This window comes from Dreissena polymorpha, chromosome 13, assembly GCF_020536995.1.
Source record: "Dreissena polymorpha isolate Duluth1 chromosome 13, UMN_Dpol_1.0, whole genome shotgun sequence".
Classification (NCBI taxonomy): Eukaryota; Metazoa; Mollusca; class Bivalvia; order Myida; family Dreissenidae; genus Dreissena; species Dreissena polymorpha.
Window position 1 is genome coordinate 32,582,884 of NC_068367.1, and position 12,997 is coordinate 32,595,880.

General features: G+C 35.7%; 1 protein-coding gene across 1 annotated transcript; it reads right to left on the reverse strand.

The window, feature by feature from the left end:
- Positions 1-1,047: 1,047 nt before the first annotated feature.
- On the reverse strand, positions 1,048-12,871 carry LOC127856135 (uncharacterized). The gene is made up of 5 exons (XM_052392143.1): positions 12,499-12,871; positions 9,362-10,008; positions 3,550-3,661; positions 2,198-2,362; positions 1,048-1,712 (listed from the first exon to the last, which is right to left on the reverse strand). The coding sequence occupies exons 1-5, from the start codon at positions 12,707-12,709 to the stop codon at positions 1,342-1,344; spliced, it is 1,506 nt and encodes a 501-aa protein (XP_052248103.1). The 5' UTR covers positions 12,710-12,871; the 3' UTR covers positions 1,048-1,341.
- Between the last annotated feature and the right edge of the window lie 126 nt (positions 12,872-12,997).

A 12,997-nucleotide genomic window follows, 5' to 3' on the forward strand; every position in this document is an offset into this window, starting at 1 on the left:
GCAATAAATCAGTCAAAAAATCTGTGCGTAGTGAATTATGGTATAGGTTTGATTAGGTTGCTTCACTGCAAATGTGCAAACATTACAGTAACCATGGTAATAATGGGTAATTCCAAACAACAATCTCTATAGAGCCCAGCATTCCCAGTCTTTTCTTGCCCTGGTTGCACTAGTGACAAGATGTGAGTACTATGGGATGCTACAACCCTGCAGGCAATTGGAAAGAACCCCAGTGTACCGTAATAGACAATGCACATCTCAGGAGAAAAAAGACAGAGATATAAAGATACCATCTTCGTTTGGATTTTTTTGCCGCCTCAGAGTTTTTGGGTTAGCAAGTTAACGAAAACTAAGTGCTCATTCTTGAGCCAGTAAACAACGGCCCTTGGTGAACCAGAAGTAGGCTGTTAACCGTAAAACTACCAGCTATTTCTAAATACCAATAGCCACACAAGTAATTTGGCCGCAAACAACAAATCCACAGATTTGTAGTCTAGCGCTGGCGGCACTGCACCAACAAATCTATTTGTCCTGTTACATTCCACTGGTAGATTCCCCATCAATCTTGTAAAACATTTTTACCGCATGCTCGTCTGAACTGTGTTCTGGGAAAACTGGGTTTAATGCATGTGTGTAAAGTGCCTTCCCTGATTAGCCTGTGCAGTTCAAACAGGCTAATCAGGAGCGACACTTTGCACAGAGATAGATTTTTGTTAAGAAGAGACTTCTTTCAAACAAAATATTCCATAAAAGCTAAACGTGTTGTCCCTGATTAGCCTGTGCAAAAAGCACAGGCTAATTTTGGGCAATAATTCACCTCTGTGCTTTAAGCCAAGTTGTCCCAGAACAAAGCTTGTATGAACTTTTTTCTTGTTTTTAGGAGAACAAGAACACTTTGTGAATATCAAATCATCACAACATGTTTCAATCAAGATAAATGTGTGTATGTGAGCATAAGGTTTACCTGCATGCATTTCACCACCTTAAATTGATATTAATTCAATCTAATTCTATAATAATAATCATCTCATCAAACAACAATTTAAGTTGTAACATAATTGTTTTATTTTAACACATTCAAATGAATAATTTAATATTTTTCAAGCATGTGTTCATACATATTTCTTCACACACAAAAACTCACTCAGTAAACATACATTAGCAAAGATGTGTTTATAATATAACAGTATGTACCAATCGTTCTAATACACATCACACAGCAATCTAACGATACATTCAATGCTGCATTAACTGCAAATATAACACAGTTAATACATTTCTGAAACAATTTCTGACCATGGTAAGCATAAGGGCTCAACAAAAATCTTATCAGGACATGTTTTATCTGTCGTAAACCACTTCCTCCTCAATCTCTACTTTCTTGACAGACTTCAAGATTTTTGGAGTCCCTGCCTTGTATTTCACATTAGGATTTAACTTAATACCATCCCGGCTACTTGGTTTTAACAGCAAACATTGACACAGCCTTTGGAACACCTCATCATTGAAACCAATCACGCGATCGTCTGTCAAACCCTCGTATAAATTGTCTGCTGGTGAAATCCACGCAACATTTGACACAGGACTGGCTTTAGGGTCCTTCCAAAGCTTCAGTGAGTTCAGTTGGAACATGGAGAAACGGAAGGTCCGTCCGTCTGTGTGGATGGTCTGTGCGGTGAAGGGGTAGACGAGGTCTTGGAACATGTTAAAGCCTAAAACAGGAACATTTGTCATTTCGGACATGTAAAAAATCATCGAAACATGTGTGAATTAACAGCGGACAGCGTAGCTCCGGACCAGATTATGCAATTGCACAGGCTGGTCTGGAGCTACTCTGGCCTCGTATGGCATAAGACCCAGTCTGATCGTCAATTTAGAGAAGCTGAATTAAAAAAAATATCTTAATTCATAAAAAACTCAACATCTATCAGCACACATGGAATTAATAAGTCAAGAATTTCTTCCTTGTTTTGGTGAAAGCATGCTTGTTGATAACAAATATTTTTTCTACACAATAAATGTATGATAAAAAAAGTACCCATTGACACATTTTGTGATTTACAACTATTTCACCTAATAAACAAACATTGTATGATTAACTGACAGACAGTCCGACTTACATATGCCACCCTACGAGAGCATAAATAGTGAAGAAAAAACCTGATTAAGCATTCTCATGGATTTACGCTGCTCTCACCTTGGACATGTGCCTGCGCCACACAGGACAGGAAGTTTGTGACAAGGCCATAGCCTGCGTGACTCTGCTCCCAGTGCTCTTCACCACTGACCAATCGTAGCCTGCCCAGTTGTTCACACACCACACTGGTGTGTGTAAACTCGTTGGGAGAACCCAGATTAAAACCTAGCACGAGAAATGCAAACAAGCAAGTTATCAATATTCATTCTGTGGTTAAGAATTCAATAGTTTATAGCAAGGCCCCAAGAGATTTAGTTTAGTTTTTGGGAAATGAACAAACACTCCTGCCCCTTCAGTACTTACATATGTTTTCCCTGGTGTCTGTTGTATCAGATTTTAGCTAGTTTTAATTGTTTTGTTGTGTCCCCCCCCCATATTTCTTTATCCCATCTGTGCATAACCTTGACACTCTTGCATTCTACACTTGTAATTCACCTTACCCTATCTTTTATCTGTTTAATTAATTTCAACATATTCAATCATTTATTTTTACAGAAGTCAGGTTCAAAGATATTGAATTTTGTCTGTATTATTGTTTAATATTCCACTACACTGATATAGGTCTAATTGATACAAATAATTTATATCAGGTTAGTAGGAATTATTATCAGTTAATGTTTGGAGGTACAAAAAAAAATACTTGGAATCAACAATAAAATCTTCATTTACAGTAGAAATGAATAAGATTTAAGACGACAAGCAATTTGACACAAAGACAAGACACAAAAAGTAACTAATGATGTCATGATTTGCACATAAAACATCATACAACATTTTCATTCTCGCCAAAAATGCAGTATTTGCAATCTATAATTTTATTATTTGTTTAAAAATATGACTTCAGATAAACTGATTACTTCCCTAATGCTATGAGGTTATTTATAGTGAATGGAGAGTTCTTGTTTAACTACAGGTCATCTTAATAGCTGAATGGTGGACTTCCATTCTTCGACTTTAGTTTAATAAACAAACCTGAAATCTTTGTCTGACTGTTAACAAGAAGCTACTTAAAGATTCATAAACACTAAAACAATAAAATAAATAAGTAAACTTAAAGATTCCTGAATACTAAAAAACAACAAATACTTCGTAAAATAAAGTTCACATGTAAAAAAATCAGTGTTCCTTGGAGCAATAGCCAAAATTTTAAGGATATATTTGGCATAGTAATATTTATTTAACGAAATACAAAATACTTGGCTTTATTTCCTGTTGAGAGAAATATATTCCATTTTAATTTGCTATCTGTTACGGACATGCATTAAGCCCAGTTTTCCCAGAACAAGACTCAATCTTTCAAAAGTTATTTGAGTTAAAGCTCTATGAACAAAATGGACATTCAAAGATTCAACCTGATGTAATCTCGAGCTGAGTTAGTTCTCTGAACTGCCCCAGCACCTTGGGGTTGTACTGAGGGACGCACTTGTCCGCCTGCATGCACATCTCATGGTCTGGGCTGATAAACTGTTGAATACAAATGACAAAATAGCAACAAGCCGTTTCTATGAAAAAAGGTACATGCTGTATTGTAACATGATGTTGGCAAGTTCATTACAAACAAGCAATTTTGTAGTGTTTTTATTCACCATTTTGGGAATATGGCCAGTCCTTTTGGATTTGGAAAAATGGCGTTGTTTTGACTAAAATTGGGAAATTAGTGCATTTGTTTTTTTTTAAAGCTTACAAATACTTTAAAGAGGAGAATTAAAGATATATATCTGATATTTACTTAAGTTCAACTTATAGAGCTGTATGGGAAATTAACTAAATGTTGAGTTTAAATAAAAGTCCAATTTATTTTTCATTTTTGGACATTTCCATTGAGAATTTTTAGGTCCCATTTAGGGAAAAATATATTCTTTTTTACATTGGGAATGGGGTTGAAAAACGCCCAAATATTTGAACAAAAAACACCACTAATTTGTTAATTTTTTATACCCCGCAAAAAAAGATATTGTTAAGGAAGAAATGTAGACTACTCTGCTCATAATTATGAGGTATTGTGCAACCAAATGTGCATGTCCCTTAACCTTGGCTATATGGACATGGGCCATCCATGAGCCTCACTACCTGATAACAATGTACTATTACATCATGACATTTAAAAATTCATTGATGTACAATAGAATCCAAACAAAATAAGGCTTATTGAATCAAAATTTGTAACATTTGATCTCAGTGTGTGACATTGACTATGATCCTAAAGACCTTAGTTTTACATCATGTGACATACAGTACAAATAGTTTGCATCATCCTCTTACCCATACAATACACTGACTGACTGCATACAATACACTGACTTATACACGGTTTCTATGAAATCTGCTGGACCAGTTCCAAAATGTGGCCCGAGAGACAAAGTCAAAAAGGGCTGTTACTGGTTAATTTGAAACTGGATTGCGAAGACAGCAGTTGACAGCATCGTCCTCTTATCCGTACATGTATATACACTCATACAAAATTTAAATGAACAAGAGCTTGTCAAAGTAGTGCCAAATCCCCGCCGAAATGTGTTTGTTTGAATCATACAGTATGACAACATTTTTTTTAGAGAGTAGAATAATATTTGTAAAACATGGCATCTGTGTCATCTATTTATATTTCAAGGATCGATTAGTTATACAGTGTTGGAGTTATGCTGTAGAGAATAAAATATATGGAAATGAAAGAAAGGGAGGTAATTAAAAAGGAAGACTATAAACAGTTACTGTTCTTGATCACTGTATTTTTCCTTAAACTCATCTATTCATTTTACAGTGAATACTTGAGTGTTCAAATTAAATTTTGATTGTAAAATTAGATAAAGAGAGATATTAAAAATAGAAAAGCTAAAATATTTCCTTATTTAATACCATGAAATTAAATTAAATATAATTTAAAATTATAAATAAATTAAATAAAATAAAGGGAGAAAATTCAAAAACTATGTCCGAAAGAGTTATGGTTCATGTTCACAGCACTTTTCCTAGTTGCCATCTGTTTATATTTCTAGTTTCAAGTAAATCCCTTCAGTAGATTACTCAGGACTAAAATTTACTTTGAAATTAAATAAAGGGAGATAATTCAAAAACTAAGGTAGATAGTGTTATGTTTTTTGTCACTGCACTTCTCCTACTTGCCATCTGTTCATATTTAAAGTTTCAAGTAAATCCCTTCAGTAGATTGAGAGTTAAGCCCCGGACAAAAATTTACTTTAAAAATAAATAAAGGGAGATAATTCAAAAAGTAAGGTAGATAGAGTTATGGTTCTAAGTCACTTCACTTATCCTACTTGCCATCTGTTTAAATTTTAAGTAAATTCTTTCAGTAGATTTAATGTTATGCTCCGGACAAAAATTTACTTTGAAATTAAATAAAGGGAGATTATTCAAAAAGTAAGGTAGATAGAGTTATGGTTCTTAGTCACTGCACTTCTCCTACTTGCCATGTGTTTATATTTCAAGTTTCAAGTAAATCCCTTCAGTAGATTTAGAGTTATGCTCCGGATAAGAATTTAGTTTGAAATTATATAAAGGGACATAATTAAAAAACTAAGGTAGATAAGAGTTATGGTTCTTGGTCAATGCACTTCTCCTAGTTGCCATCTGTTTATATTCTAAGTTTATAGTAAATCCATTGAATAGATTTGGAGTTATGCTTTGGACACAGTTTTGGACGGGCGGACAGACGGACTCACAGACCGACAGACACTATTACTATATCCCCTTCGATTTTTTTTTCGGCGGGGATAAAAAGGCCCAAGCAGTTGTAAGATATGGCTCTGGACCAAGTGTTCTTGACATAAAGAGAAGAAGGAAGGACCAACAACTCTCCTCATTGATATCTATACACCCATACAGTTTCAAGCTCAAATCGTGTATCATATCTGACATATAGACCTGAAAAAAGTTACATAACACAACAAGAGCTGTGTTTGTGAAGCACAATGCCCCTTACTGCACTTTGAAGTGAACAATGGCTGCCCAAATTCAGGGTTAGTCCAAGGCCCAAAACTGTCTGTGATTTTGTGGAAAATTTAATATGACCTGCAAGGCCAAAATCAGGTCAATATTTGAAAGTGTTTAGGAAAAAGTCCAGGAAACTGTTGTTTCTTTTGAGAAAATTCCAATGCTCATAACTAAGTTTAATATCAATGAACAAAAACAAAACCCAGCCTTGATCTGAAAGTCATGCAGGTACAATGTAGACTCACACACAAAATATCAGGTAAGCAAGCGAAAGCATTTCGGAAAAAAATTTGGAAGTGTTATTTTACACAAAATTGTTTAGTCCAAGGCACGTTACTTTGTCAAAAATGAATGGACCAGATTAAAGCTCAAACTTACTCTTTAAGTCATGTACGTATGCACACACACCAAAAATAATGAACGACATTGGCTGAAAGCGTTATAAAAAAAATTCAAGATTTTTTTTATTTTAAAGAAAATTCCTGCGTTCAATGCCAGTAACTTTGTCAAAAATCAATGGACCAGGACAAAACTCAACCTTAATCTGTAATGCATGTTAATAGACTCACACACCATGAATCAGGTCAACATCTGCAAGTGTTAAGGAAAAGTTAGGAAAACTGCTATTCTAGAGAAATTTCTTAAGTTCAAGGCCAGTAACTTTGCCAGAAATCAATCGAGTGGAATGAAACACAAACTTGAAGTGTGCATATAGACTCACAAATCAAACTCAGGAAAACATCTAAAAGCTTTTTGGAAAAAAACTCTACAAAGAAATGCCTGATGAACGTAGGGACAATGCAACTGCTGTATGCCTCCCTACCTGGGTATCAAAACAACAAGAGCAAATAACTTGTATTGAAGAAAGTGTAGGGTTATGGTTCTATACACCCATGATGTAACTTCTTGAAATCTTGTATAGTATCTGAGATGAAGTCCTGAGAAGTAAGATCAAGAACAACAAAGGGCAATAACTCCTGTTTACGACAGTACAGGGTTATGGTTCTTGTGCATAACACTTCTCATTATCGATATCTATACACCCATGAAGTTTAAGATATAGTCATGAAAAGTTTGTGACAGACAGACTGACTGATGGACAGACGATGCGAAAAAAATCACTTTATTAAAACATTTAATTTAATCTGACACATACATTTCAGTGGGTAGAGGAGATACAAAAATTAATTACATGTTTATGGTAAGATAATTTAACAAGAATCATACATTATTTTTAACATCTTGCACATTTTACTATTTAGAATTATATGTTGTGGATGATTTAATGGTGTTCAAACAAGTTCTACAAAATATAAATTTTAGAAGGACAGAGGTTAGACAAACGACCTGCTACCTCAAATTTCCAAAAGTGACATTCTTTTATTTTTTTTTACAATATAATAAACAGTTGTTTTTTAAATCAAAGGCCAAAATAAAAAAAAGCTGTATAATGGTATAATATTTACCCAGTTGTTTCATTTTAAAAGTATGCTTAGGTAATGTTTTTAAGAAAAACAGAGGAAAGAAAAATCTTAATGAAAATTACAACTTGGACATAATGTTTTGATACCTAATAAACACAAAAGGATGGAAACTAGTATTAGCGCTATTTTTGCCCAATATCGTTCTTTCAATACTATTTGTTTTCAAGTCATATGAACTTTCGCACAAAATCTACCACCAAAAACAAATTTTCGGGTTTATAGGGTTAAACCAAGGGCTTTCTCAATCTGAAACAAGAGTGCCAAACTGTCACAAGATACGCCCGTTCGAAGGTTTTGGACACATCAATGCTCAATGCTTGAAATGCACTAAGTGACCACGAGACCTATTTATTGACCCGGCATGACCCATATTTGAACTTGACCTAGATATCATTTAGACGTAACATCTGACTAAATTCGGTGAAGATCAGATGACTACTTCAATTAGAGAGCGGACACCATGCTAAATGCTTGAAATGCACTAAGTGACATCGTGACCTCGTTTTTGACCCGACCTGACCCATATTTGAACTTGACCTACATATTATCTAGACACAACTTCTGACCAAATTAGGTGAAGATCGAATGAAAACTACTTCAATTAAAGAGCGGGCACCATGCTAAATGCTTGAAATGCACTAAGTGTCCTCATGACCTCGTTTTTGACACTGCATAACCCATATTTGAACTTGACCTATATATCATCTAGACACAACTTCTGACCACATAAGGTGAAGATAGGATGAAAACTACTTTAATTAGAGAGCGGACACCATGCTAAATGCTTGAAATGCACTAAGTGTCCTCATGACCTCGTTTTTGACACTGGATGACCCATATTTGAACTTGACCTACATATCATCTAGACACAACTTCTGACCAAATAAGGTGAAGATCGGATGAAAACTACTTTAATTAGAGAGCGGACACCATGCTAAATGCTTGAAATGCACTAAGTAACCGGGTGACCTCGTTTTTTTGACCCGGCATGACCCATATTCAAACTTGACCTACACATCATCTAGACACACATTCTGACCAAATAAGGTGAAGATCGGATGAAAACTACTTCAATTAGAGAGCGGACACCATGCTAAATGCTTGAAATGCACTAAGTGACCTCGTGACCTAGTTTTTGACTCGGCATGACCCATATTTAAACTTGACCTACATAGCATCTAGACACAACTTTTAACCAAATTTGGTGAAGATCGGGTGAAAACTATTTCAATTAGAGAGCGAACACAATGCTTAATCCTTGAAATGCACTAAGTGACCCCGTGACCTAGTTTTTTACCCAGCATGACCCATATTCGAACTTGATTTAGATATTGTCTAGACACAACTTCTGACCAAGTTTGGTGAAGATCGGATGAAAACTATTTTAATTAGAGAGCGGACACTGCTGTGGACGCCGCCTGCCTGCCAAGGGTGAAACTATAATACGTCCTGTTTTTAAAAACGGGCGTATAAAAAGGGAATTGGCCTAGCTCTGAGAAAAACGGGGCTAAATGCATGAGCGTAAAGTGTTTTCCCAGATATTAGTCTTCACAAGCTTTATTAGGGACAACACTTTCAGATTATATGGATTTTTTTTTTAAAGAAGTCTCTTCTAAGCAAAATTCAAATTGAGGCAGAAAGTGTCGTCCCTGATACCCCAGCACAGGCTTATCTGAGACAACACTTTATATAAATGCAGTAAACCTTGTTTTCCCAGAGCAAAGATATATACCTGTGGTAAAGGCAAGAAGGTCCTAACTTGGAAATCTACCACATGTTTCCCTTGAAACATGGCATTGTTCTGGAGATATAATTCCTTAGACAAGTCTGGAGATCTTCTTGACACGGGCACCCATGGCCTTTTTACTCCATTCCTTTGAAAACAGGCAGCCACAGTCACTTCTTTATCCACTGAACAACTTTGCAGATGCTCATGATTTCTGGACGCACCACTCATAATTGCATTCAGTATTGTTTGCGTGAGAAGTCGTCCTCTAAGCAGAGCGTGCCATGACTTTGCTCTTCCATCTTTAGCCGCAGCTAGGTATTTCAGTTTATCTCTGTGCAAAGCATGCTCAATCTCAATGGCTTCAATGCACAATTTTTTTAATTCCTCGTAATCGGTCTTGATATCGACATTTTGATAAATTTCTGGCTTTAAATACTTGTCATCCTTAGAAGCAAGTATTGTGTTTGTGACTTCCAGCTGATAGTTGAGAACATTTGGCTGGATATTAATTGGGGGGAATTTCCAGGCCACCATCTGTTTGTCAGTCAAGAACTTAATTTTCTCTTTCACGTGAGTTATTCTGCCCATGTGGTTTATCTCACCTCTGTGCCAAAACCAGGCCTGCTGGCGGGTCATCTCACCCCAGCTTCCTGTAATGAGTTATGAAAAACTAAAAGCCTGTAAACCATTTAAGCACATCTCCATCATAGTACTGAAAGTCTTGCTTTTAATTCCGGCTCGTAATGGGAAATCCAGGCTTAATGTATGTACGTAAAGTGCTGTTGGCACAGGCTAATCAGGGACGACATATCACATACACTGGATTCTTTTTTTAGAAGAGACCTCCTTTAAACAAAATATTCCATAAATGCAGAAAGTGTCGTCCTTGTGTGAACTGACAGTGTACATATATGCATTAAGCTCAGTTTTCGCTGAACGCCACTAAATTCATTGGCTGTGCAAGATCCAAGTAATTGTGAGTGTGTATTGTTAAAGTATCAGGTCACTTACGTTTCATATGTACATGTAGTCAGTAAAATGAAGTCAGTGAAGTTTTTCATTAAAAGTAAATGTTCAATGATGTCGAAAAAATAAACAAAATGATGTCATTGAATACAGTACAGCTAAGTGTCATTTTATTATTTCCTTAAAGCTTGGAAAAGAATGGTATTAACTACATAGCATCATACTGTCCGACTCAAAAGTTTATTTCTAGTTTCTGTATCTAAATCATGGCCCAGTATCATATTTGTAAGGGTCAGTAAGTGGCAGTGTTACTAATCGAGTATTTCTCCTTGGCCAATATGTCTTATTGCTGGATCTTTAACCTTGAATTGTGACATTGACGTTAGGGTCAGCAAGGGTATAAACAAATAGCAGTCCCAAGGCAGTGTGCTCCGCTATTCTTCTACTTTGATAGTTTAATCATCTGATATGATGACAGGCTGACAAGAGGCCTTTTGTGAACAAGTAGGACACAAAAACTGTTAAGATTTTTTTAATTAGGGTGAAAATCTCTTGAGCTACAAAAAAGTAGGGCAAGTTGGAGTTTTTTAACACCTTTGTTCCAACACAAATTGATATAACAAGAAAGTCATTATGGCCAAAGTTCTCTCCCAAGTGTTGACAAAGATGAAGATCATACCCATAGGAAAAATCATACCTGTAGGAAAATGGGGCTAAATGCATGTGTGTAGTGTCATCCCGGATTAGCATGCACAGTCCACACTTGCTTTTCAGGGAAAACACTTTCTACTTAAACAGGATTTTGGTTTAGAAATGAATTCCTTTCAATTTTAAAATTCCATAAAATCAGCAAGTGCCATCTAATAATTTATATACGAAGAACACTTCTGCAAAATGGGCGAGGAGCAATTATTCTTGGTACCTGGGTTAATATAATGGGGTTTATATTTATAAAATCAATGACAATTCTAGACTTTGCAGGAACAGCAAATTTTTCCAACATTGCATGTTGTCAAAGATATTGGTAAGTTGGTAAAATTCTATGCAAAAGAATGTTGCAAACACATATAAGGTGGGACCCTTTTACTGAGCCATTATGGAGTTTAGAGCTCAATTGCGCAGGTATTTGCATCACATGCAATTTTATGGTAACAGAACTACGCAATAATGTTAAACATTGGATGAAAAATGAGGTTTATGAAATTCTTAAAACACACTCATTGCCAATATTGGCCAGGATTAATATTTATTAAATTGCATTCTTGGTGATATGTGATTACTAGATAAACACTAGAAAAATGGTATGTATCCAGTTATTGCAGGGCTTTTTTCATTCTTTAGCAAAGGCCCCTTCACATAAGAAAATTTCTTTAAAATAATGCAATTTTCCCCAAATTTCAAGTTTACTTTGGAAATGTTCTTCCCTTTTTCAGTTTTGTAGATTATTTTTTCACCAAGACTGGAAGGCTTGGTTCTTTAACCAAATGAAGAAAAAAGGTCCTGTATCAATACGATTTAGTTTATACATATCTTTTAGGCAAATGACACTAAGGAAACACAACATGGCAATTTGCCAATATATGAGCATTTAACTTATTTATAACACCATACAGTCCATTTATTCAAAGATCTGTCAATAAACAGATATATCCTTGGTTCAAAACGCGGGTTTAGAGACACTGTCATCCACGTCAAATTGGAGTTACAGTCAGTGTATGTTTATTGTATCATGAACACTGTACGCTGTATCCGCCATATTGGAAAATTGACCAAATATTGGTTAGGTCGCAGTACACCAATATTTTGCATGTCGGGTTATGTGCTCCAGCCTATAAAGTCGATAACGATGTGGTATTCGATACAGAATACACTGTTTCAAATTTAAACATAAACATGTCAGCGAGAAAAGTGTGTTGAAACATCGTCGTGTTTTTATAGGGTGCATGCAAAGGATGACATCCATAGGTTGCCATTCAGGTAAATTTAACATGTTTATTAAGTTTATTCATTATTTTCCTCAATTTGTCTCGAACGACGTCTGTTTAGTGAAGCGCACGGATTCGCTGCGCTGAACTGCACCCATGTTTATGAAGGGGTCAATATGGACTGCCAGAGCCGCCATAGCAAAAATTATCAAAGGCTCTGGGAGTCCGTTTATATCATATATGGACTACCTGGTGGCATCCACGGTTTGACCGCCGGGTAGCCTTTTTCCGGCTTGTCATCAGGTAACCCTTCTTGTGCATCATCCTTCAGATCGCTGGGCAGGTCAATTTTTCTAGCGGCTTCCGTCGCAAACTGACATCTCCACTTACTGGATGTGAAAATTGCTTGAAAAATGCAATATTTTGATTTCATGTGTCTGACCCTGGATAATGCTGCCATCTTGGATAGAAGTGTCACTACCGACTAAAGCAATCGCTGTGAGAATGGTTGCGTCTAAATATCGGACTCGTATACACAAAAATAGTTCATTTATATAAAAGCGCTTTTTCACTTTAATTATGTTTGTTAATAAATGTCGTATTATGAGATTAAAATTAACTTCATTGAGATGCAGTGAATTAATTAACTCTTGCTAAAATATTCGTTTTAAATTATTTTCATAATATCGGTTCTTTTCTCCATTATTTTAGGACGATGCTCCACTACAATCTCCACGCAGAGTTGTCG

Bases quoted from the DNA above. Each gene is read 5' to 3' on its own strand.
- LOC127856135 (XM_052392143.1), bottom strand. From the start codon at position 12,709: ATGGCAGCATTATCCAGGGTCAGACACATGAAATCAAAATATTGCATT. The intron at 2,363-3,549 runs GTTGAATCTTTG...TTCTCGTGCTAG, and splicing joins TCAGCTCGAGATTACATCAG to GTTTTAATCTGGGTTCTCCC. The intron at 1,713-2,197 runs GTGAGAGCAGCG...TTCCTGTTTTAG, and splicing joins GGCGCAGGCACATGTCCAAG to GCTTTAACATGTTCCAAGAC.